Source organism: Phalacrocorax aristotelis, chromosome 10 (assembly GCF_949628215.1).
Source record: "Phalacrocorax aristotelis chromosome 10, bGulAri2.1, whole genome shotgun sequence".
Lineage (NCBI taxonomy): Eukaryota > Metazoa > Chordata > Aves > Suliformes > Phalacrocoracidae > Phalacrocorax > Phalacrocorax aristotelis.
Genome location: NC_134285.1, coordinates 20,190,308 through 20,211,589, shown reverse-complemented (window position 1 = coordinate 20,211,589; position 21,282 = coordinate 20,190,308). Strand labels below are relative to the sequence as shown.

Genomic DNA, 21,282 nt, shown 5'->3' with positions numbered 1-21,282 from the left:
CAATCTAAGCAGCAATGCACTCTTGAGATTTCAAAGGGCAGGAGCTCTGTACTTTTCCAGAAGTGAGCCCAAGACAGTTGCGGCATTTTACACATGGATGGGCTCCAGGAGATGGTGGCTTCCAGGGGGTACTAGAAGATTAGGGGGAATTCCAGACCATTTTTCCCCATAATAAGATAACTTGAAGAAGGTTCAACCTTCCCTGTCATGCTGAGAGCCTGTTTTGAAAGGAAAAAGTGTTTTTTCCCCACCTTGTGTTGGGCGGTAGAATGTTTTGCATAGTTGGCTTGATAGCTAGCTTGTAAACTCCTGTTTAAACACCAACATCCATAGTTTTGTTTTCCTCTTGTTGACTGTCTTTTGATGGTTTATAAGGTGATAAAACAATTTCATAAACTCAGGTATCAAAAACAAAGCAGAGAGCAAGACAGAGGTTTAAGATGCATGTGTTGTAGGGCAGGAATAAACTCTGTGTCTAGCACAAGCTGGAATCCAAGTACTTACTCTGTATGTGAATGGTTATAGTTGGAAGACATGGTACCACATGACTTCACAGAAAAAAAAGAAACTTATTATCTGAGCTCTTTTTTCATGTACAACAGAGAGACTGCAAGCTACAGACCTTTTTTGTTAAGTGTAAATTAAGATGTTTCACACGCTACCAGGGGTTTAGGAACTCCATTACACAAATTTCAGAATCATCATTTGGCTAAATAGAATGGGTAAATCTGAAAATCTTAGGTATAATGGACTTGATTTTGGACTTATGTATCTGGTAATTTTTCCATTCAGGATTCAGTGTCTGAAGTAGAGGAATTACTGAAGAAACACCATGATTTTGAGAAGATGCTTGCAGCTCAGGAGGAGAAATTTGCTCAGCTCAGCAGGAAAACTAAGGTGAGAAGTAAAAAGTCCATGAGCTTCTGCTCATCAGTAGCTGAGAAACAGGATAATTTGGGTCCTTGAATGTTGGGGTCTCAGTCACTCCACATAAAAATGAACTCCTGTGCTGAGATGGAGTAAATGAGTGACCAAAGCTGAGATACTGTAGACAGAGCAGCTGAGAACAAGACCTGTATGTGGACCAAGTGTCCAGCTAGCTTGCAAAAGCTCTGGGGGAGAAGTGGAAGCTTTCTTCTGCCAGGAGCAGCAAAAAGGCTGTCTAGAGTGTGTTGCTGTGTGAGAAACAGGGCGATCCCTTGCTACACAGATGGAGACAATTTGGTTCATTCAGGATTTCAGTAGGGAACTGCAGCCACCTGACAGTGCTGGAGGATAGCAACGGGCTGAAAATAAAGAGAGAGCAAGGCAGAGATAGGTCTCTTTCCTTCTGGCATCAGACTTCTACAATGGATTGTATTAGGTATCAAAAATATTCAGTCAGCCTCCCAGATCCTGTTTCAATAGGTTGTTAAAAATTATTTTCCAGAAATTACCAGCAAAACATAGCTTTTATGTTTGGCATTAGGCTAAAAGGTAGCTTAGCTGAGTCTGCCTTTTGTTCAGCGATTTGCAAATTGGCTAAATAAAGGGATGAAGGTCCTCCACTCTAAAATTTTCCATGAGAACACCCCTTGATACACACTGTTCCTACAGCAAATTTAAAGAAGCAGTGCCACAAAAAAAGAAGCATAGTTTCTCTAAAGCTTATTAAAGACTCAGCCTCTAGAGGACTTAGCAAGGGCAGGATTCACCATATTTGAGATTAACTGCCATCAGTATTCATGGTTTGGGCAACAAAACAATGCTCAGCACAAAGCGATTATGTTCAGTTCTAACTCTAAGAATGCCAATGGAGGTACAGACCTTAAAATTCAATGCCAGGGGAATGTGTATTTGGAAAACTATTCCTGCTTAAAATAAAAAAAAAATTCTTCAGTAAGTACCCACGAATGCAATGAAAGGAATTTAAAAAAAAACATTAATACTTGTGTCTTACAGAGGGAGATGAATCTTCTGAAACAAGTGGACACAGAAGAGAGTGAGCAGAAGGATAAAGGCAAAACTGTACGGGTTCCCTCTCTGAAAAGAAAAACATCTGACAAAAGGAATGTAGTGCCAAAAGTGACAGAGCGAAAGAGCCCAATGCCACTGCCATCTGTGCCTTTACCCAGCCTGTCCTGGAAGGCCCCGCTTGAAACTATTTTCTCCCCTGTCGAAAAGACTCCATCAACGTTCCAAAAATTCATGGCTGTGGGAGTCCCAGAAGTGCTGAGCAGCAACAACACAGAAATTAAAGATGAGAGGAGGCTCAGTGAGATTAGCACTCCACCTACACCAAAGATGGTGGGTCCACAAGCTACATCTTTGGAAAGTCACACTTCTTCCAGCTCTCCTTTATCTCCTACTACCATAAGCCAGCAACGCAGCAGCAGTTTGTCAGAATCATATGCCACAGGTCTTTTATCACCTCAGGAAAAAAGTGCTGGAGGGTCCTCTTTCTCCAACCTGCCGACAAAACTAATGGCAACTCCCCCCGAGCCTGGCCAAAGGTCACTAGATAAATCACCAAACTTACTGCTGTCTGACTCCTGTTTGGAGAGATTAGAGAATACATCTTTGGTAAGTCCCAGGGATTCCTGGCTCCTTCCTCACAAAACTACTATCCTGTGCTAGTTAAAGTAAGGAAATAAAGGAAGTTCAATAAGAAAGTCACAAAGACCACCATACAGTGCGCATTTCAGTAGATACACTCATAGACCTGAACAGCAAGAGGCATTTTATGTGCCTTTGCAGTTGATACACTTTCCAAAAAGATTGTTGACTTAGGCAGCTAGGTGTAGCTTAAAAGCATTTTAAATTTGCTCAGCTTTATAGCCTAGGTCTTGACAACTGTATTGATTTCTGTTTTGATTTTCCCAAACTAGAGGTTATTCATGCTGCTGAATACTCAGCAGAGCACTTAACAAGAGCCAGGAGATGCTGTCTCACAAAGAGGCAAGACTGCTGATTTACTCTCTACATGAGGTGGTGGTACTTAGCGTCCACTGAGTTTAGAAGTCAGACAGAGGCAGGACATAGTGGCACCCTTCACAAAGAGTTGACATGGTGCAAAACTAGAACAAGCAACTCCTGTTTGCTCACCCTGGCAGGAAATGCACTGTTAACACATGGACAGGTAAAAATTGTTCACTTCCCTTCTTGCACTTTGGGAGGAATGTGTTTGTCACATACCCAAGTATACAGGTACAACCCTATACATTGGTGTAACTCAGTGTTATTGCAGGGTTGGTATGAATAACTTCAGCAATTTAAGTTGTAAATTGTATTTAATAATATAAAAATAATATTTATTAATTCATACACCATGATAGAGCAAATTCCATGAACAAATTGTTCTAGAAGGATGTAAATTCTCTTCATTCAGGTAGTATATCAGAGATGTGACTGCAACCTAGAGAGTGCTGTGCTGTGCTGTGAATATAAAGGCTAGAGGCAGTAGAGATCAGTTTCTCTGTGTGGAATTTATCCAGAAAGACCTTTGGAAATTATAACATATATTTAAGGGACATTTTAAAGTTAAACAGCAATGTTCTTGTGTGTCTCAGGTTTCTGCAAGTCTCCAGAACATGAAGGGATTCCTAGAAAAGAGAGACCAGCTCCTTCCAGGAAGACAACAGGTAAAATCAAATCTTTCCTTGAATTATAATCCAGATCTGGTCTGACTTCTTCAGGACAAACACTTGCTGAAGAGGAGCTCAGGACTGTGTGCTTAATTCAGTTACCACTAAAATGCATGAGGAAGTGTCCACTGACTTTGGCAATACCTGATCAAGTCCTTAAGAGAAAAAGGCAATGGAATTTTTGCCTGACATGGGAATCATGCAGAACAGGGTCTGTCTACATTTAATGGATTTATGAACCAGAGCCTAGGCTGTATGAACACGTTAATTATGTTCCCCTAATTATAAATACAGGTTTGAACTTATCAACTGAATTGCAAAAAGAAAGAAAGAAAAAAAAAAACAGGCTTATATCAGTATGTGATGGTCTCTTGAAAGAGGAAGCCCTCACTCACATGCTCCCAATGCTTATAATTTCTAACTGTGATGGAAGAGAATTAAAGTTTCTGTTTATCTTTGAAGTGGTTTGTTTAATCCAGGGATGAATGAAACTGAAATCTAAATTCTTATCCTGGGAAGGGATATCATTTCAGGTCAGTAGGCTAATGATAATAACAGGGCAGGAAATTTTCTAATATTCACAACCAAACTGCAGACATCTGAGCATGCTGAGGTATTGCATGTAAACAAGTTGTCTTGGATTGTTTGTCCCGGAGAATATTTCCTCGGAAACTTTTAACTTGAAAGAGCCTTTAAAAAATGAATCTGGTATGGATTCCTCATCTGGAAGAGAAATTTAATTTTTCCTCTCTTCTGGAGACACTGAATTTAGTCTGCTGTGGTACTGAACAAACAAGAAAAACTTCTTCTTGCCAAACGAGAAAAACTATGACTTGTCTTCCTCAGGACTTTTTCCTTTATTTCTTTTTTTCAAAATAAGAATATACACAAGTAATAGGATCCTTCATCCAGAAGGGTCTCATGGCACTAGGCTAACCTTTCACTGGTACATACCTGGGGTAGGAAATAGCAGCGGCTTTTGTACAGTGTTCAGTACCATTCCACTGGGTTTAGTTTAGGAAATTAAGAAGAATTCAGCAGCCACATTAGATTGAAACCACACACTTAGCAAAACTAGACTGTGACCAGCAGGCAAGGGCCAGTGTTCCAGCTGGGAAAAAAAGTGGAGGTTTTAGTGGCCAGAAATAGACATAACTTTGATTATCCACCTTCTCTCAAAGATGTTGCTGAGTGGTCAGCTGTATACCAGTGACATGGTATAGAGCTTGCTTGCACCATGTTATATCATTTGTTCAGTCGTGACTTGAGAGAGACCCTTCCTTAATCACCCACACCAGAAACTACAGCAGGTTCTGTTTTTCTAGGAGATAATCATGACTAAGAGAGCTTCTGTGATCATAATCTGCGCAGCTCCTGTCTTCCTGTAGAAGTCGCACATGAAAGATTTCACTACTCCAATAAAATACATAGCTAATAATTGGATTTTATTACCATTTCTATTCATGTAGCCAAGCTCAAGGTCATGGAAATCATTCTACGTAAAACTTGATGGATTAAAGCTTGATTTCTATAGTGATGAAAAAGAAGCGTCTAAGGTAATTTGGCTTTTGAATCTTCCTAGCAATCTCTGTGTTTACCTATCTAGAAATGCATTTAAAAGAAAATGGAGTTACATTTGCTTTGCTTTGGGGCTGGGGTAGTTGGTTCTCCTTCAAATGATAGCTGAGTGAAAATTCAACAATTGCTCAACTGATACCAGCTCTAAGACAGAATAATAAGCTTTCAGAAATTTTCAAACATATTCCTTAAAACAAGTATCTTAGTCAAAAATTGCCTTCAAGATACAACGCAATAGTCCGTTGTTCCTCTGTGGTTCTTCCAAATCAGTGATCCTGGTTATAAAGCAGAAAAAGATGGGACGGGTGTGTGGTCAGCCTGCAGGTTAGTATGGAATTGAATCCTAGTAGAAAAGACGCAGAAAACATTTTGTTACAATTTCTTCCTCCTTCAGAACATATCCACACTCCTGTCCCTCAGCATTCCTGGTGCCAAATGTGAAAGGCTGGTAAATTACAGCAGGAAAGAGAACGCCTTCATGTTGCGGTAGGTCTTATGGAGAATTCTGTACACAGCTCCCTGTATGGTTGTATTTGCCTACAGTCACCTAAGACTGTATGTGGTTAGGAGGCATAACTGAAACATCTTACAGTGCTTGCCCCACTTGTAAGGGCAGCAGATATAAGGCAAGGCTAACTAGAATTCACCTTCTTCTATCCCTATTTACAGGCTGAGAGATGGGGCAGAGTATTTCTTCGCAGCACCTTCTCAGTCACTGATGGAGGACTGGCTGCGATCACTACAGAATAACATAGGTACATTCTCACTTCCTTCAAGAATGAACTGTGTTTTTAGCATGTGATGGTGAAATAAAGAGAAGAGAATGAGAAAGTGTCCTCAATGTGGGGCATTTTAGGCTGTCCTTTTTTGCCTGTTAGTAGTACACAAGTCACATGCCACCTTGCGATATGATGTCCTGGCAGGAGAACGCCCAGGGTGACTTGCAAAGCAGCCTTTCAGTTGTACTGTGGCCAGCATCAGGTTTTCCCCGGGGGGGGCCTTGACCAAGGGTTGTATTCATCCTTTTATTGTGGAGTTGCTTTGGGTCTTGATCAACAGCGTTTTTTCTGAATCTAGGTCTCTTGCTGGACACCTCACTAGGCTTACTGGAAAGGAGGCCAGGGCACAGTTATAACAATGATGCTCAGAGAAAATTGTTATGGAGCCAGAAATGGCAAACTCTGCCTCTAACACTACTTCGGAAGGTTTTTATTTGTGTTCTTTGACTCTGCAGGACATGGTAACAGATCACATTCCACAATGATGCTGCAGCCTTTCGGTCCGAACACAGAGACCTCCCAGACCAGACTGTGGGACTTTCCAGACCAAGCCTTGGCTGAAAGACTAGCCAGCAAAAGCTCACTCGTGAGGTAGGGGCTCTGTGCTGCAAGACTGAGCTGATGTCACTGCTGCTTGTGCTCATGTAGCAGTCAGCTACAAAGGGATATTGCCATGAGGTCAAAAAAGTCCCACTTCTCTGTCACTAACCCAGTAAAAATTCTTGCATATGACCATGCCTCAATCAATTTGTGTCATTTATGATGTGCTACAGACAGTTTTTAAAAATGGGCCTCACTGTAGTAAGCCATATCCTGTCTGTGGTTGATGACTTAAAATTGGGACACCCAGAGCAATTCTTGTATCCCCTATTGTAGGCACCAAAGTTACTGAAATGAAGTATCTGATCTGAAGACAGAGTTCCCTGTATGCACAACGGAGAGAGACTTGTTCCAACAGATCAGGGAATCAGAGCCAGGTGCTTTGGATAGTCCTCTGACCATTCTCTCCAGCAGCGTCTGAAAGGGACCCAGCCTCCTAATTTAAGGAACGAAATGAGTTGTCTGAAGCTGCACTGTTCAAATACTTTCATCAAAGGCTGTTTTGAGAATCCAAACACGGGCATATAAAACACACCCACAGCCAAATTAGGAAATTTGGCCCGTAGTGTAAATCAATTTCTGTTGCGTTTGGAGTCTGAAAGATCTTACAGACTATGATGTGATATCCTGGTCCCTCTGCTTGGTGGATTTTTGCTGCTGAGCTAGATGCCTAACAAGTTCTTGCACATACACAGTGACTTAAACTCCTCTAGATTGTACCTGATTTTCTGGCGATGCCTGTTGTTGACAGGAGAACACCTTCCTTCAAAATAAAACCAGAGAGAGAGTCTGCAGAATTTTCCACAGCTTTTAAGATGGGACTGCAGTGACACAAACCTCCGTCACCACCCTGAGCCTAGAACAACGCGGTAATAAAACCAAACTACTTCCATCTCTACTAGAAGCAGGAAGAGAAGAATGACATTTGCCTCAATGAGTACCAGACCCTTCCCCATTATATCTTAACCCAGCCCTCTGGAAAGGTATTAAAATGTTTTAAGTTAATCACAACCCTTGGATCTTATTTTAATTATGTATTAAATCTAGTAAAGCCATTACATATAATTAAACAGGACTGCATCTGGTATACTTTTGTGTATATGACGACTCTGTCATTCATTGTATCACCTAAGTGATGTCTACTCCAAGTTACCTAAGGGAAGAGCAGAGGGACCTTTAAGCCAGGCAGCTCAAGTGAAGTGGGGAGCACTGAGCAGAGCTCAAGGTGCAAGCTGTGAGTGAACAGCAGCCAACTGCAAGTAGCTTTGCAGATATCAATGGATAAGATTTAAGAGAGCTGTTCTGTACACCACAGAAGCAGAAGTCTCAAAGGGAATATTTGTTATATAATTCCTGCAGTGCTTTGTAGTCTCCACAGCCTTTCATTTTTACAACACGTCAACCAACGATTCCCTATTTGCCAATTCTTTCTGGATGAGGTTACCAGGAAAAAAAGTGCTGGAGAGTTACTAATTTTTAATGGAATCTGAAACTAAAAAAATGTATGAACAATTAGTCTTTCAGTGTAAAAGGAGAGGAAAAGCAGGATAGCAAGGAGGAAGTCTAGTCCCCTGAGCGTTGCTCTCAGTAAGACCAAAAACTAGGTCGCTTAACCAGCCTATTGGGAAGCTGGGTTGAGCAGGAGTTATATAAGATATTCTTTTGGGAAAAATGTGGGTAAAGGAAAAAAGCATGTCTAGTAGTACGTTACCTGTATAAAACCTCATCTTGTTCTCATTACACTATTGGCCTTTTTCCCACTTCTTGAATTGCTATAGCTGGACAGGGTGTCAAGTGCACACAAATTACCAAATTTTTATCTCCACAGTGCACACAGCAAAGTCCAAGCATGATGCAGCAGCAGCAGTGCCATAAAGACAGGCGACCACATCTGTAGGAGTCTGTTCTTTTTAGCCAGTAGTATAATGCTTATTTTTAAAAGATACCACTCCTTGGGCTAAACACAGAAGTGTTTGTGGGATGGGACCTCTGGAGGTCTGTAATTCAGCCAAACAATCACCAACACTGGACCAAGATCAGGTATGGTTTTGTCCAGACAAGCCTTAAAAACACTCTGAGGGTGGCAATTCCGTAGTCCCTGTGGGTGACCTGTTTAGTGCTACTCTACTCTTGGTGGATTGTCTGCTAAAGTTTCATATGAACCTTCCAAGTCAGGATTTGTGCCTGTTGGTCCCTGCTACGTCATATGCAGTTAACAAGAAGCGCATGGACCCATCAGCTTTGTACCTGCACTTCAGCTGTTGAAGGTGCTGCCATGTTGCCTTCTCTTTTGCCAGACTAATCAAGTGCAACTCTACCAGTCTTCCTTCATAGGCTGTGTGCCCTCAAACCTGTGATTTTCTTGGCAGCCCTCCATCACACCCACTGGAGTCTCTCTGCTTCCCCCTTGAACTGGGCGTCCCCAAACTCTTCACCATCCTACATACATGTCCTCGTCACTCCTGACTAAAGGGGCTTACATGCCTGGCATAGCCCATTATGCAGTTTGCTTTATTTGCAGTGCTTGCTCATACTGACTATAGCAGCCACTGTAACTGCCAGAGGTTTTCAGCAGAGCTGCTACTCAGGCAGTTGCTGCTCAGTCTGTGCTGACAAAGGGGCATATTCTGCACCTGGTGCTGAGGTTTGCACTTTTTCTTGTTCAACTTCATGAGATTTCTTTTAGTCCAATCCTCAAGTTCTCTCCAAGTCCTTCTGGACTGAAGATCTGCCATTTGTACTGTCAGCCATTTCCTCATTTTTTTAGTATTGTCCCCAAATGTACTGAGGATGTGCTCTACCTCGCTGTACAGCTCACTGATGAAGGCACAGAGCAATATTAGTCACAATATTTACACCAGGATACCCCATTTGTCACCAGCCAATCTCTGAAAGCCAAGCCATTAATTGTTGCCATTGTAGAAGGCAGCTTAGCCAGTTTTCAAACTGTCTAACAGTCTGTCCAGCAAGACTGCTGGAGAATGCTCTTAGAGACAAAGGACAAGCCTCACGAAAGCTGAAGTACATTACATCTACTTTTCTCCATGTGACCACATTTCACCATGAAAGGCAATCACATGGTCCAAGCCTAACGTCCCCTTAGTAAAGCCATGCTGGATGAGCCTGATTGATTGCCACCTCGTCCTTCATGTGCTTGGAATGAAGTCCGGGAGGACTTGCTGCATGAGCTCACCAGTGAGTGTGGTAAGGCTGCTTGGCCTTGTATATAGTTTACCAGAGCCTTTCTTGCTTTCGCTCCAGACGGTATCCCATCATGAGAGACCTCCTCCAGCCACCATAATGCTTCACAGGTAATAGAGCAGTCTCAGAGTCACACAGCCTGCCTGCGCCGCATGTCACTGAACATCCAGCTTCCCTAAGGAGGCCCTGATCTGTTGCTTCCCCAGTGGTTGATCTCCCAACTCCTTCCCTAACCATCCTAGTATAAGCAGAGGCCTGGGACCAGGCTTTACTTGTGAGTATTGAGAAGAAAAAGAAGAAGAAGAAGAAAAAAGTCTGGAATACTTTGGCCTATTCCATCTTGTCCATCACTAGGTTTTCTCCTCCATTTGTCTCCCTAGTGGGAGAGAGCGCAGAGAATTGGAACAAATTAGAATGAAAACTTGGTCAATAATTCTATGAAATCACTGGGTTAAGTGGATAGGGATGTTGAACTGAATCTTTTCCTACAGGGGACTAGGCAGAACCTTCTTGATGGACAGACACATGCACAGTCACGCATGTACCTGTGTGAGGAGACACTCGTGTTCCAAACCCACCATCCCAACAGCGATGCTGCATTACTAGTTCCTTCTCAGTGGCTGAGACTGAGGACCAGCATGTAAAGATAAGGCCCCATGCTAGGTCACTGACCCCCAGTTAAAGAAGTTATAGCACCCAATAGAATGGTGGAGAAACAAATGCAATTTAAAAAAATTTAAGAAGTATTTTACTGTGAAATAAGAACATGGTCTGCAGGGATTTTTCTGGATAAAATGGTCTCATTCCTTTCATAACGCTTTGTTGCACTGGAAACTAGATGGCAGGCCAGAAGTGCATACCAAGAAAGACTAATGATCATCTAAGCACAACGGAAGCTATTTGCAGAAAAGAGTTGTCACCATTTTCAGAAATTGAACTGTAACAATCCAGGTGGCCGGAGCTGCAGGCCTGTGAAAAACTTCAGTCTTTAAGTCGTGTGAGCTCGATACTGACAAATGAGGGGCGTTAGATGCTGTCAGGTGTGCACCTCACTCCCAGGGATTGTCAGTCATGCCAAATTGCATTGCTGTGGTCGTAGGTGAGATCAGCCTAAGAATAACTGCAACCTGATCCCCAGCCTCCACAGATGAAAGATAATTGCACTCAATGCTTTGTCTCATCTTATGTTGTTTTCATGCTCTATTTTTGCCTTGAGGTGCTGACGTAAAGGACCCGTTGAAGCGGCTGTGCAGTTAGAGCAGCTTCAGTGTAACAGATTTCATTTTGTAGTGCTCTGACTGGCACTCGGCAGAGTCACAGCTATTGAACGTAAGCAGTAATCTCACTGTATGATCAAAGCGGAAAAGAGAAAAAAATAGAAGAAAAAAACCTTGGCAGCCACCTGAGCATCACTCCCAGGAAGAACGCAAATAGAGAGCAGTTACTGCCTAACAAAATGAACTTTTTCAGGGTTTGCCAGATTCTTAGAGGGAAGACATTCAACCTTTCAAAAGTGATTCACACATTAGAAATGCAAAATGCTATGGGATTAAACCAGTGAGCGTAAGCTTGTCTTTCTGCACCAGCGTGTCAGTGCACTTGACGCTATTCCACTGTAAATCATTTGCAACAGTAAAAAAAAAAAATCACGGAAAGTATCATCAGAGCTGGGTGGGCTGTAATTTTGGTGGTTAGAAAGCATGACTGTGCTAAGAAAAAGTCACATTCGCAAAATTATTTTTGCTAAGCTGTAACTAGTCAGTTTTCAAAGGTAGTTTCTGCAATTGTTTCAGAGGTCAGATAAAGAGGTAAACTATCTCTTTTTTTATGGGGATGTTTTATGGGAGGGGGAGGACTTGATAAAAGTAGTTCAGGAGACGGAAGCTTGTCATTATTCTGTCTAAGCATTTATTGCATTATTGCAACTGTTAACTGAAGACCGAGCACGGTTTGTGTTTCCAGGCTTCCACGCCCACAGGTAAGCTGGGGCTCCCTAGTCATTACAGGGAAAATGCCTTAAAGCATTTTATACTGTCATGTAGGTCTCCCAGTGATTTTCCTAATAGGAGAGATGTAGTGGCCTGCTGATCCCACCAGCTGGATTGACCAGTCCTCGTGCTTTTACCAAGCCTGGCTTCCCAAAGGAGAAGCCTCATGTGCCGTGTGATTCCCAAACAAGGACTCCAGCCACCTCTGCACAGCTCCTGTTTCCTCATTCCCCACACCCCTACATGTCACGTCCCGTGTCCTTACCTGCACACTTCGGGTCTGGAACTGTGCAGCACACTGAGGCGGCAGCTTAAGCGGCTCAAGCCATTGCTTCCCGCAAGGCATAAGCTGCCGTTGCTCAATAAGACTCTCATAACTGCCAACGGTAACTGTTGAAAGTGTGGCTTTTAAGCTGGGCTGCATGTGAGACATTTCAACATTGTTTATCCAAGAGGAGCCTTCCCAGCAGCAACCTCGAAGAGGCTGAGAGGAGTTAGCCAGTAGCCAGCAGAGAAGGGGATAGCGTGCTCAAAGATAAAATTACCAGACTTATTTTGACCATATATCTTCCAACAGTGCAGGCTGCCAGAAATCGGCTAGGAACGAACTGAAGCAACGTCACATAGTTTTATCTCAGGCGCTGAGATCAGTTTGGCTTTCCAGTCTTAATCTGATCGTGCTCTGTGCTTAGATCCTTAATTCTCTCCTTCTCCCTCCTGCAAATAACTCTTGCCTCCAGGAACTGGTTTGTATCCCACGAACGTGGATTACATTTTCTGTTGATGTCATTACCATCATTAAAACTGCTGCTTCCATATGCCCATGGCTCTTTTAAGGTTCTGCCTGGATTTGTCGCACTGCAGTATACACTAGTCGGTAGTTTAGCGTTACACGCAGTTACAGTTTTATGCTACTTGCAGACCTTGTATCGATTAGTCAGTTGTGAACACTTGAAGCGGAAAGTTAAAATCCTTGCCCAAGGTATCTTGCTGCCCGAATAGAATATATTGGCATTGGCATGACAAGACCTGGTCACATAAGTTGCTACCTAAACTATTCCACAGCAGGATTATAATATGAAGCTGCGCGCCGTTTCTGGAAGAGAGGGCTTTTGCCTAAGTCCTTTCTCCTCAGCTACTGAACAGTAAATTGTTCTGAGGCTTTAGAAAAACCCTTGCATCCTTAAATATGGGGCATCATAGAGGTGCAATGGGTTAAATGGTTATGACACATTTCCAGCAGGGAAACCCAGGCCAGATATATGTGACTGCTCCAGTCCCGGGTTCCCTCAGAAAGAAAAGTCATGGTGGCTGTTGGTCTGGGAGGGTGAAAGCCAGGAGACGCAGATCTTGTTCTTCCAAGGACGCTGAGCAAGCAAAAAGAAAGTCATGGCGATGCCAAGCAAGCAAGTCCCGCCCATCCCGCCCCGTAACCCCTAACAAAACCCTATCTATCTAAAATCCTTCAATGTTTATGAATATCATGTTCTTCCCCAGACCAGCTTTAACAGCCTTAAGCTTTCCTATTTCCCAAAGGAAGCTCTGCAAGCACAGCAGTGAGCTCTGCTGAGCGCCCCAATGTCCGCATTCCTGCGCAGGCCCAGCCCACGCGTGTCCCTGGAGGACTCCACCTGGCACAGGTCAGGCCTGGGGCACCTCACCGGCATTAGTCACCCCACAGCACGGCATCCAACCCAACCAACAATGCTGATAGGCCCAATTTAGCAGGATTGCTTGTACACTGTAGGTTAGACAGGTTTGGCTGGTTTGGGACGTGGAGGTTTTGACCTGAAATGCTTGTTAGCCTTTCCCTTCCCTTTTACCACCACAAACCAAAATTTTTTGGTGCTCAAGCTCATTTTTCTCTTAAAAGGTCCTATCTGAAGAGTGCATTAGAAGCATGCTATACCTGGAAATTTTTAGCAGCTGTGGACAGCCTCCTTCTTCTTCAGGCGGGGCAATCTTAGTAATTAGTGTGGTTTTAGAACTGTAGCTCCTCCCCACAAGCAGAGGCACACCTGCCACTGCTCTTCCAGGGAGGAGTCCAAGCCTGGAAGAAAGGCACAGGGCTGCTGATGGCTTTGTGTTTTCTTGTACTGTGCCTCAGTCTGGCTACGCAAGAGGATTAAGCTGGGATTCCCATCGTCATGTACTTTAACTCCTTATGCCTAAGAGGTGTAATAATATAGGAAGGTGGCAGGCACGCAATTAAAGCTGGGCATGTGTTTTTCTCCAGAGACCAAACACCCTTGTGTCTGGAGGTCCGCGCCCCCCACAATGGGCTTGTAGAGAGCAAGTTGCAGCTCCGATTCTGAATTCACTTTTTTCCCCAGCAGTCAGGATGAAGCAGAGCAGATCCAAGAGGGAAAGAAAGAGGCTTATGGTGCACCTCAAAAAAATAACACCCTGATGAGACTGTTCGTCTGAGACACAGACTCAACTCCTGCAATGTCAGGCTGAGCCCAGGCTCCTGAGGCTGACGAAGGAGTGGTCAGATGAACCCTCCAGCATGGCGTGAGGCCTGTTTAGCCCTTTTTTTCTTAAGCACCTATCTACTGGTACAAGCATTTGGATTTTAGGCTCCACTTTTTAAGGTATGGTGCAATGATGAGGAAGAATATAATTTTTTCCCCTACTTATCCCTGTTTCCAAGCCAAAGAAAAGTCACCTAGCACGAAGCTGCGCAAAAATGGCATTTTTTTCACCCAGGACAGTGGAGTGGCTGGGTGCTCTTCCCTTACAGGTGGAAGCTAAAGCTTCATGTCTTTAACTCCTCTGACAAGGACTTCAGCCTTGGTGCTTTTCTGGCCAGTCTGAAGCAGAACTCTTGCTCTTTGCTTGCAGTCTTCTCCTCTGCATTGGCTGATTTTTCCAGTGGGAGGGACAGCGCGTGCCTAACACCAGCTTTATGTAAATACTTTATGGGTACATGCAATGTCTAGAGTGTAAATTTGTGTTCAGACTGATTCAGCTCAGTCACTCGCATCCAACAAGGGGCTCTAATAATTATATTTTTTTTGGCTAGTCCGGTTCTCTCATCTGCTGTACCTGGCTCTGGCTGGAGCCGCCGCCTGTCACAAAAAAATACAGCAAATGAAAGTAATATGGAAACCAGCGCATTTTCCTTTATTGTTGATCTTTTTTAACTGATTTTACAAAAGAAAGTTAAAGCTTTTTTTTTTTTTTAACTTCAGTATTTTAAAGTCACCATTTAATTGATAACGGTAAAGTTCAGCAAAAGGCAGACTTCTGTACACATTTCACTCCAATCACCAAGAGGCAAAATAAAGCTGTGCCTTGGCTTTGGCTTAGCACCGTCCTACTGTGGCCTTCCTACCCTGCCTTGTGCCATTGCACTGAAGAGGGTTTTACTACAGGAGGTAGATTTTGTTCCATTTTTTTCCAGGCTCTCAATGCATTTGTAAACCAGAATATCGTCCCTCTGATTTTTTTTTTTTTTTCCACCCAACCTTGAAACCAGGCAATGCCCTGCGAAGTGCTCAGCAGGTATCTAGTGTAAGTAGTGCTAACACAACTGGGAAACATGTAGTCTTGTGTTTAAGTGCATAAAGACTTTCATGGGTCTGGTGCTCCTTTGCAATATTTTATTTTTAATTAATATATTATTAAACAGTTAGAAGACACAAGCAGGCAATTTCTATAAAGTAGCTAACAGTTGTAAGAACGAACGTATGTTTCCTTTGTGTTTGGCAGCAGATAGCAAGCTCGGTATTTGTGGGGGTTTTCCAGCAAAATGGTCACATGAGAGCAGTGCTCTAGGGTGCATTTCAGATGAGGTTTTTTTTTTGCACACATGCATTCATCTTCAGCAGTGAAGCAAATACAACGCCACAACAGCAAGACCCAGTTTGTAAGCATGCCATGTGCCTTTTCACACACACCTTTTTACGGTGAGAGGCAGCGAGACAGCCTTCTCCTTGCAGTGCCTGCTTTGGTTTTCACGCACGCCATTCAAACAGCCATTCGACAGCACGTGCGCACGGCCAGGCAAGACCGGGGACAAAGAACAAACAAACATCCTTTGGGAAGCAAACGCATGACGTTTCAGTGGGCCGTTCCCTTAGACTCCACATGCACCCAAAGGGAAACAAGGACCAAGGCGCAGACCTGAGCGCGGGTCGCTGAGCAGCTGTACGTCGCTGCGGCTGTGCTCTGTAGCTTTGTGGGTTTCGGGCTGTGCAAATCAGCAGGTTCTGACCCAGAGCCCGTGCGTGCTTTAGGGGACAGCATGTGCCAGCCACCGCTTCCCAACAAGGTGCATGGATAAGACTGTGCCAGGTGTGGTTCTCTCCACCCCCCCCGGAGCCCTCCAGCAGCCTTGGCCCTCACAGATGCCCTCCAGGTCCTCCTGTCACACCGTCAGGCCAAAAGCAAACTCCCTCAATGTCATCATGCTACAAAAAAAAAAAACCAAACAAAACAAAAAAATAAACCAACACGCTGATGGGCAATGATACAGCCCTCACATAATTTCAGGCTCTGAAATGCAAAAATATTAAAAAAAAAACCCAAACTATTGTCATTTAAGGCTACAGGGGTACCACATGGGCCCCAAGGAGCTCAAGGGCCACATGCTTGTCTGCGCCTCTGGGCTGCAAGACTAAACAGCAGTCCCCAGTCCCGTTTTAGGTACTGGCAAAACCTTCAGTGACAGTTCTCCCAGCAAATGGAGAGGCACACCACCCTTTCCACCGCCTTCCCTACCCACAGCTACCGCCCTCGCTGTATGACAGGGTTTAACAGTCCTGCAGAAAAGTCATTCTCCACTGACTGTGGGTTACCTGAAAACCCTATGGGGTTTTCTGGCTGTTTCACATTTTAGTGGGAATTTCTGTTTGCATTAGCAGCACTACGAATGCACCGAGCGTGTCCCAGTTACTGGTCATTTAGAGAGACCCAATTTTCTCAGTATGGCTAAGCTGCCTCACTGCTGTGCACGTGCTGCCAAGGTTCACGAGGGGTACGGATCACTCACTGTAGCCCATGAACAAAACACAGATATTTTTTTTGTTGTTTTCAGCAGCAGAGTATAAAAATTAGGTAGATGAGGTAAAATAGCGTTCCTATTTACAATATGGATGATACATAAATGAAAGGCATTGGTGGTCTTGTTCCTGACAAATCTGCTGTATCTCAGCAGGGGCTGCCCTGAATCTCTGTTCCTGAAGGCCAGGTCTTCTGGCTTCAGTTAGATATTGGTTAGGTGTCAAAATAAGTCCCAGTCTGTTGTGGAGAACACCAGCGTCTCTGGCTGAACTGAGTCCTTCAACCACTGCAGCAGAAAAGCTGCCATTACTGGGACTCCCCTCAAGCTGTTCAGCCCCCAGCCCTCTCCTCCGGCTCAGCCCGTCGCGCCTCCTGTGTCATGGCATAGTGCTGGAAGCCACGAGCAATAATTTGACACCCCAAGCGCGCCAATGCAGTGAGGGCATGGAGACAGGCAGCACAATGGCACTGCTCATTCCTCGGCCATCCTTTCCTCTCCCGCTGCCCGGCCGAGGCGAGCAGGGGGTCAAACACCGACTGGCTGTGGGGGCCAAGCACTGGAGCCTGGGTGAATCAGGGTGCACCAGGCCACGGGACGCAGGAGCATGCAGCCTCTTTGCAGTCATGCGGGAATCAGGTTTTGTTCTGTGCAAGCCGTTATAGGAAGGGGTTTCTCTATAGGACCAGCCAGAGGAGCATGAAAACAGTGCACACCCTGTGCGTGTGCATGCACACAGCTGCCTGTGCTTGCATGTGCATATACCTGCATCACGGCATAGTGTGCCAGGACGTCCTGCTCTCCTATGCGAAGGTAGCAGATCCTGCTGGAAGGACTCTCTCTTCTGAGACAGCCCCCTGCTGCCATCTCACCTTTCAACTCAAAATGGCTCTTTATTTTTTTCTTGGAGCCGGTACCCAATTACTTCTTATCTTCTCATGGTCTGAATTCAGTTGACCGGTTGCATTCTAGCTGCTAAGACTCCTCAGGTTTTGCATGGTATTCCTTAGCTCAGTAAGTAAGCATTGCACAAGGAATAGTGCCGAGGCTTATTCGTTGCCATTGCTTGCAGCAGAAGGCGCATTTAGTAGATGCAGGGTTAGGCAACGAAGCCTTTTCTAAACGCCCTCCCTCTGACCTTGAGTGCTGTGTGCGTATACCAAAAAGGCAGACCTCCGTTTCTCTTTCTTTGTCTAGCTTTGGATTTCAAGTAAAACAAATTCTAAATATCAAGTAAATTTCCAACACAGAAGAAATGTATAAGATTTTTCTTGGAGGTTCCAATGAATATGCTGTGTTTGGATTAAATAAGCCAGAAGCAGGTCCAAATCCTTCAGTGCTAGGAAGTCTGGAATCTTCTCCGACTTCCGTGGAGCTCTGTTTCGTATTGCTCATCATCCTTCCCTACCATCTTTTTAATGGAGTCGAGGGCTATAAAGATGTTCCAAGCTCCTAGTTCAAGGCAAAGTCTCTCACTTCACTCCAAGGCAAATGAAAACCATGCATCATTTATCCAAATATTTTCCTCCAGCAAGGAGGTGCCATAAAGAATTTCCTTTTTTTTTGTTTGTGCTCTATTTTAGTGTAGCACCTATTGAAAATACCTTGCCTATGATGTTAGGGAAAGACGCCTGTAAAGGGAAAAAATCTTATGGGTGTGCAAATACAATGGCTATGCACTCTGTTAGTGAGTTATGTTATCCTACATTCAGTTTACATACGTAAGGAACACCAGCTTATGCCTCCACCATGATCTTTAAATCAAATGTGCTTGAGTCTATGGTAGTTACTCCCCTCGAGTTTCTGGTATCAAAAGCTTGTTTCAGGCTCTTGACATTTTAATGCATGAAGGCACTACCCTTATAAATCAATATAATCACTCATGCCTTATACAGTATTTTTCCTCCAGCCAGTGCTCAAAAGAACCGTACTCGCTCTCTGCAGCTAATGTCCTCTCTCCTTGAAATGTAACCGCCCCCCCTCGTAGCAGTCTGGAGCAGCATTTCTGTGCCAAACTCTTGCAGGGGAATGGAAAAAAGGAATAATTTCTATATCAGCAAGGGGAATCAGCCAGCAGAATGCACATTGCAGTTTGGCCGTTGTTCACAGATATATTTGATTCTTTGGCCTGACTTCAAAGCTGAGCCCACCAATTCAGTGCAAATTCTAGTCGCTCAGCCTATCTGAAAATCTGGACATTACTGAATGCAAATGGCGAGGACTTGGTTTGTAATGAAGCATTGAAAAGACACCGACAATGGGCTCAGGAATGAGGGGACAGGCACATACGAAGAACTATCACTACCACCACCACCATATTCTATAACATTTGGGAGATCCTGGAAGGTCTCTGCTAACTAGGACCCTAATTTCTTAACAACTAAGACCACAGTGTGAGGCTCTCACGGTCTGAAAACTGGGGGGAAGGAGATTAAATAAACCCTTTTGAAAGCTAGGAACTTGAACAAGGCAAGATGAGAAATGTACAGGCTTCCTCAGTTTCCTGCAAATAATGAACACTGTGATGTGTTGTAATGTGACTGTGACATGTTAGAATGTGACTGTGATGTATTGTAATGTGACTCTCATAGCCTTCAGTGGGGAACAATGCAAAAACCCAGCCTAGGGGTATCCAGGTCCAGAGTGGCTGGGGAAGTTCCCAGTCCTGCCGCTTCTCCGTTCTACGGCACTCCGGATTGCCTGGAGGAGCATGTCTTTGTTATTGAGGATGTTGTATATGCTCAGGTTCACAAGTTTGTCAAAATTTTCAGGGGAGTAGATTAGCCTAATGAGGTAATATGGTGAGCAGTTGTTCTCCAGATTCACTTTGCCTTCTTCCATCTCTGAGAGACAGCGCTTTACCCCTGCAGAGAAAGACAAAAGCCACCACAGTGAGCTGAATCTGGAGCACAAAACACATGGTGTTGGAAGGGACTGATCTACTTGGCAGAACCCGCTGTTAAAAACAGCCTCCAGGAAAGATTGCGCCACCCCCAGAGCTTGAAAGAGCCATTCCTCATCAGCTTTCCCAGCCGCTCCTCCTTCCCCCTCCTGCTAAAGCTCAGACCTGGAAATTCCTCTGCAGGGCTGGCAGGAATCCCCTCATCCTGCCCCTGCAGACAGTCATTCCTGGGCAGTGTGCCCCTGGTCCAAATACTTTCCCAAACCCTATAAGTCTGACTCTCAGACAAGCCACACACCTGGAAGACCTTTAAAAACCCATGACCAGACCTTGACTAGCAGTGACAAAAGCGCATCTGCCAGCTAGAGCGAGTGGACAACCTAGTACCTGCAAGGAGGCCTTGCGATGCTAACCTCACAGCATTGCTTGTTGCAGAGCGCTGAGGTACGGAGGGAACAGAGCACCCCACATCAGCCTCTCATCCTTCAACTCAGCCTCGAGTTAACCCAGCCTCTTGGACTTGCCAACCCCCATCCTCCCTTTTAGGTCAATCTTTTTGCTTAAAAGGACATCCTAATTAGGTCCACCAGGACTTCAGCAGCCTGTATTTATGCTTCTACATAATGTTTAGAGTTAGACTTTTTCCTCTGTCTTCTTACCTACCTCCTTGCAGTCTGAACCAAATATGCCAAAACCACAAATGTATTGCACGATGACTGTCAGCGAGGCTACAAATAAGACTGCTGAGATATTCCTTACGATGTCTACCAGAACCGCACGAAAATGACCCATGAATTTTGCTTGAGACATAGCAGGTTTTAGTCTAACCTAGTGGTTTCTAGGCAGTGTGGTCTCAGGGTGCTGGGCACACACTGTCACTAGAAGTGGCTATATTAAAAATGTCCATGTTTTGCTTCATTGAGCCTCCCAGTATTCAGAGAGCCATATTATCTGTGCTATCCACATTCAGATACTGCTGCATCTGCCTCAAGCGCTCAAAAGCACAGTCTGTAGCTGCATTGTAAGTGAGCACTTCGCAAGCTGATGCCTTTTTCTAGAATTTAAATAGTTAAAAGCAAGAAAAATAAGTACCCACATTTCACAGGGTGTCTCTCAGCCAACTAGAAATGAAAAGCTCCACTGTTAAACTTGAAACGCAGGCAAGCAGGTTGCCAAGGTCCCTCCTCCCCCAGACGCCCACATCAGTTGCTGGCTGTCAGCTTGACTAATGAAGCACCGGCTGCTCAGAGACATGCAGGTGAGCATCACAGCTCACGAATTTGGGCCTGGAGCACTGAGTAGCTGCAGAAGCTGCTTTGCTCTGCATAATCTCATTTGTCTTTCATTCAGAGAGACTCTAGAACACTCACCGATTTTACCTGCTAGGCACTGCTCAATTGCCATATCTCACTGCGCCTTGCCATTTGGATCATCTCCAGCCTGCACCTAACAAGCCGAGTTCTCTCTACTGGGTATCTCCTCTGTTCATCCATAATGTTTCTAAATGTGATTTTATTGCTGCATGTCTTACTGCACATATTCTCTGAGCATTGGTGAACACCGTAACAGAAAAGGAGCTTTACTTAGCCTGTTTTGCTGCTGTTCA

At 44.4% G+C, this 21,282-nt stretch overlaps 2 protein-coding genes across 2 annotated transcripts in view; one reads left to right on the top strand and one right to left on the bottom strand.

Annotated features, from left to right (window-relative positions):
- SPTBN5 (spectrin beta, non-erythrocytic 5) overlaps nucleotides 1-7,678 on the top strand; it is a 99,086-nt gene extending 91,408 nt beyond the window's left edge. Inside the window, exons 60-67 of the mRNA XM_075106202.1 lie at nucleotides 793-897; nucleotides 1,942-2,562; nucleotides 3,549-3,620; nucleotides 5,093-5,179; nucleotides 5,596-5,687; nucleotides 5,871-5,956; nucleotides 6,436-6,571; nucleotides 7,332-7,678. Coding sequence (XP_074962303.1) covers nucleotides 793-897; nucleotides 1,942-2,562; nucleotides 3,549-3,620; nucleotides 5,093-5,179; nucleotides 5,596-5,687; nucleotides 5,871-5,956; nucleotides 6,436-6,571; nucleotides 7,332-7,410 — 1,278 coding nt within the window. The 3' untranslated portion in view covers nucleotides 7,411-7,678. The remainder of the gene's footprint in view (nucleotides 1-792; nucleotides 898-1,941; nucleotides 2,563-3,548; nucleotides 3,621-5,092; nucleotides 5,180-5,595; nucleotides 5,688-5,870; nucleotides 5,957-6,435; nucleotides 6,572-7,331) is intronic.
- Nucleotides 7,679-18,343: 10,665 nt separating this feature from the next.
- Nucleotides 18,344-21,282, bottom strand: part of LOC142062734 (cytosolic phospholipase A2 beta-like) — a 47,091-nt gene continuing 44,152 nt past the window's right edge. Inside the window, exon 21 of the mRNA XM_075105631.1 lies at nucleotides 18,344-19,638. Coding sequence (XP_074961732.1) covers nucleotides 19,397-19,638 — 242 coding nt within the window. The 3' untranslated portion in view covers nucleotides 18,344-19,396. The remainder of the gene's footprint in view (nucleotides 19,639-21,282) is intronic.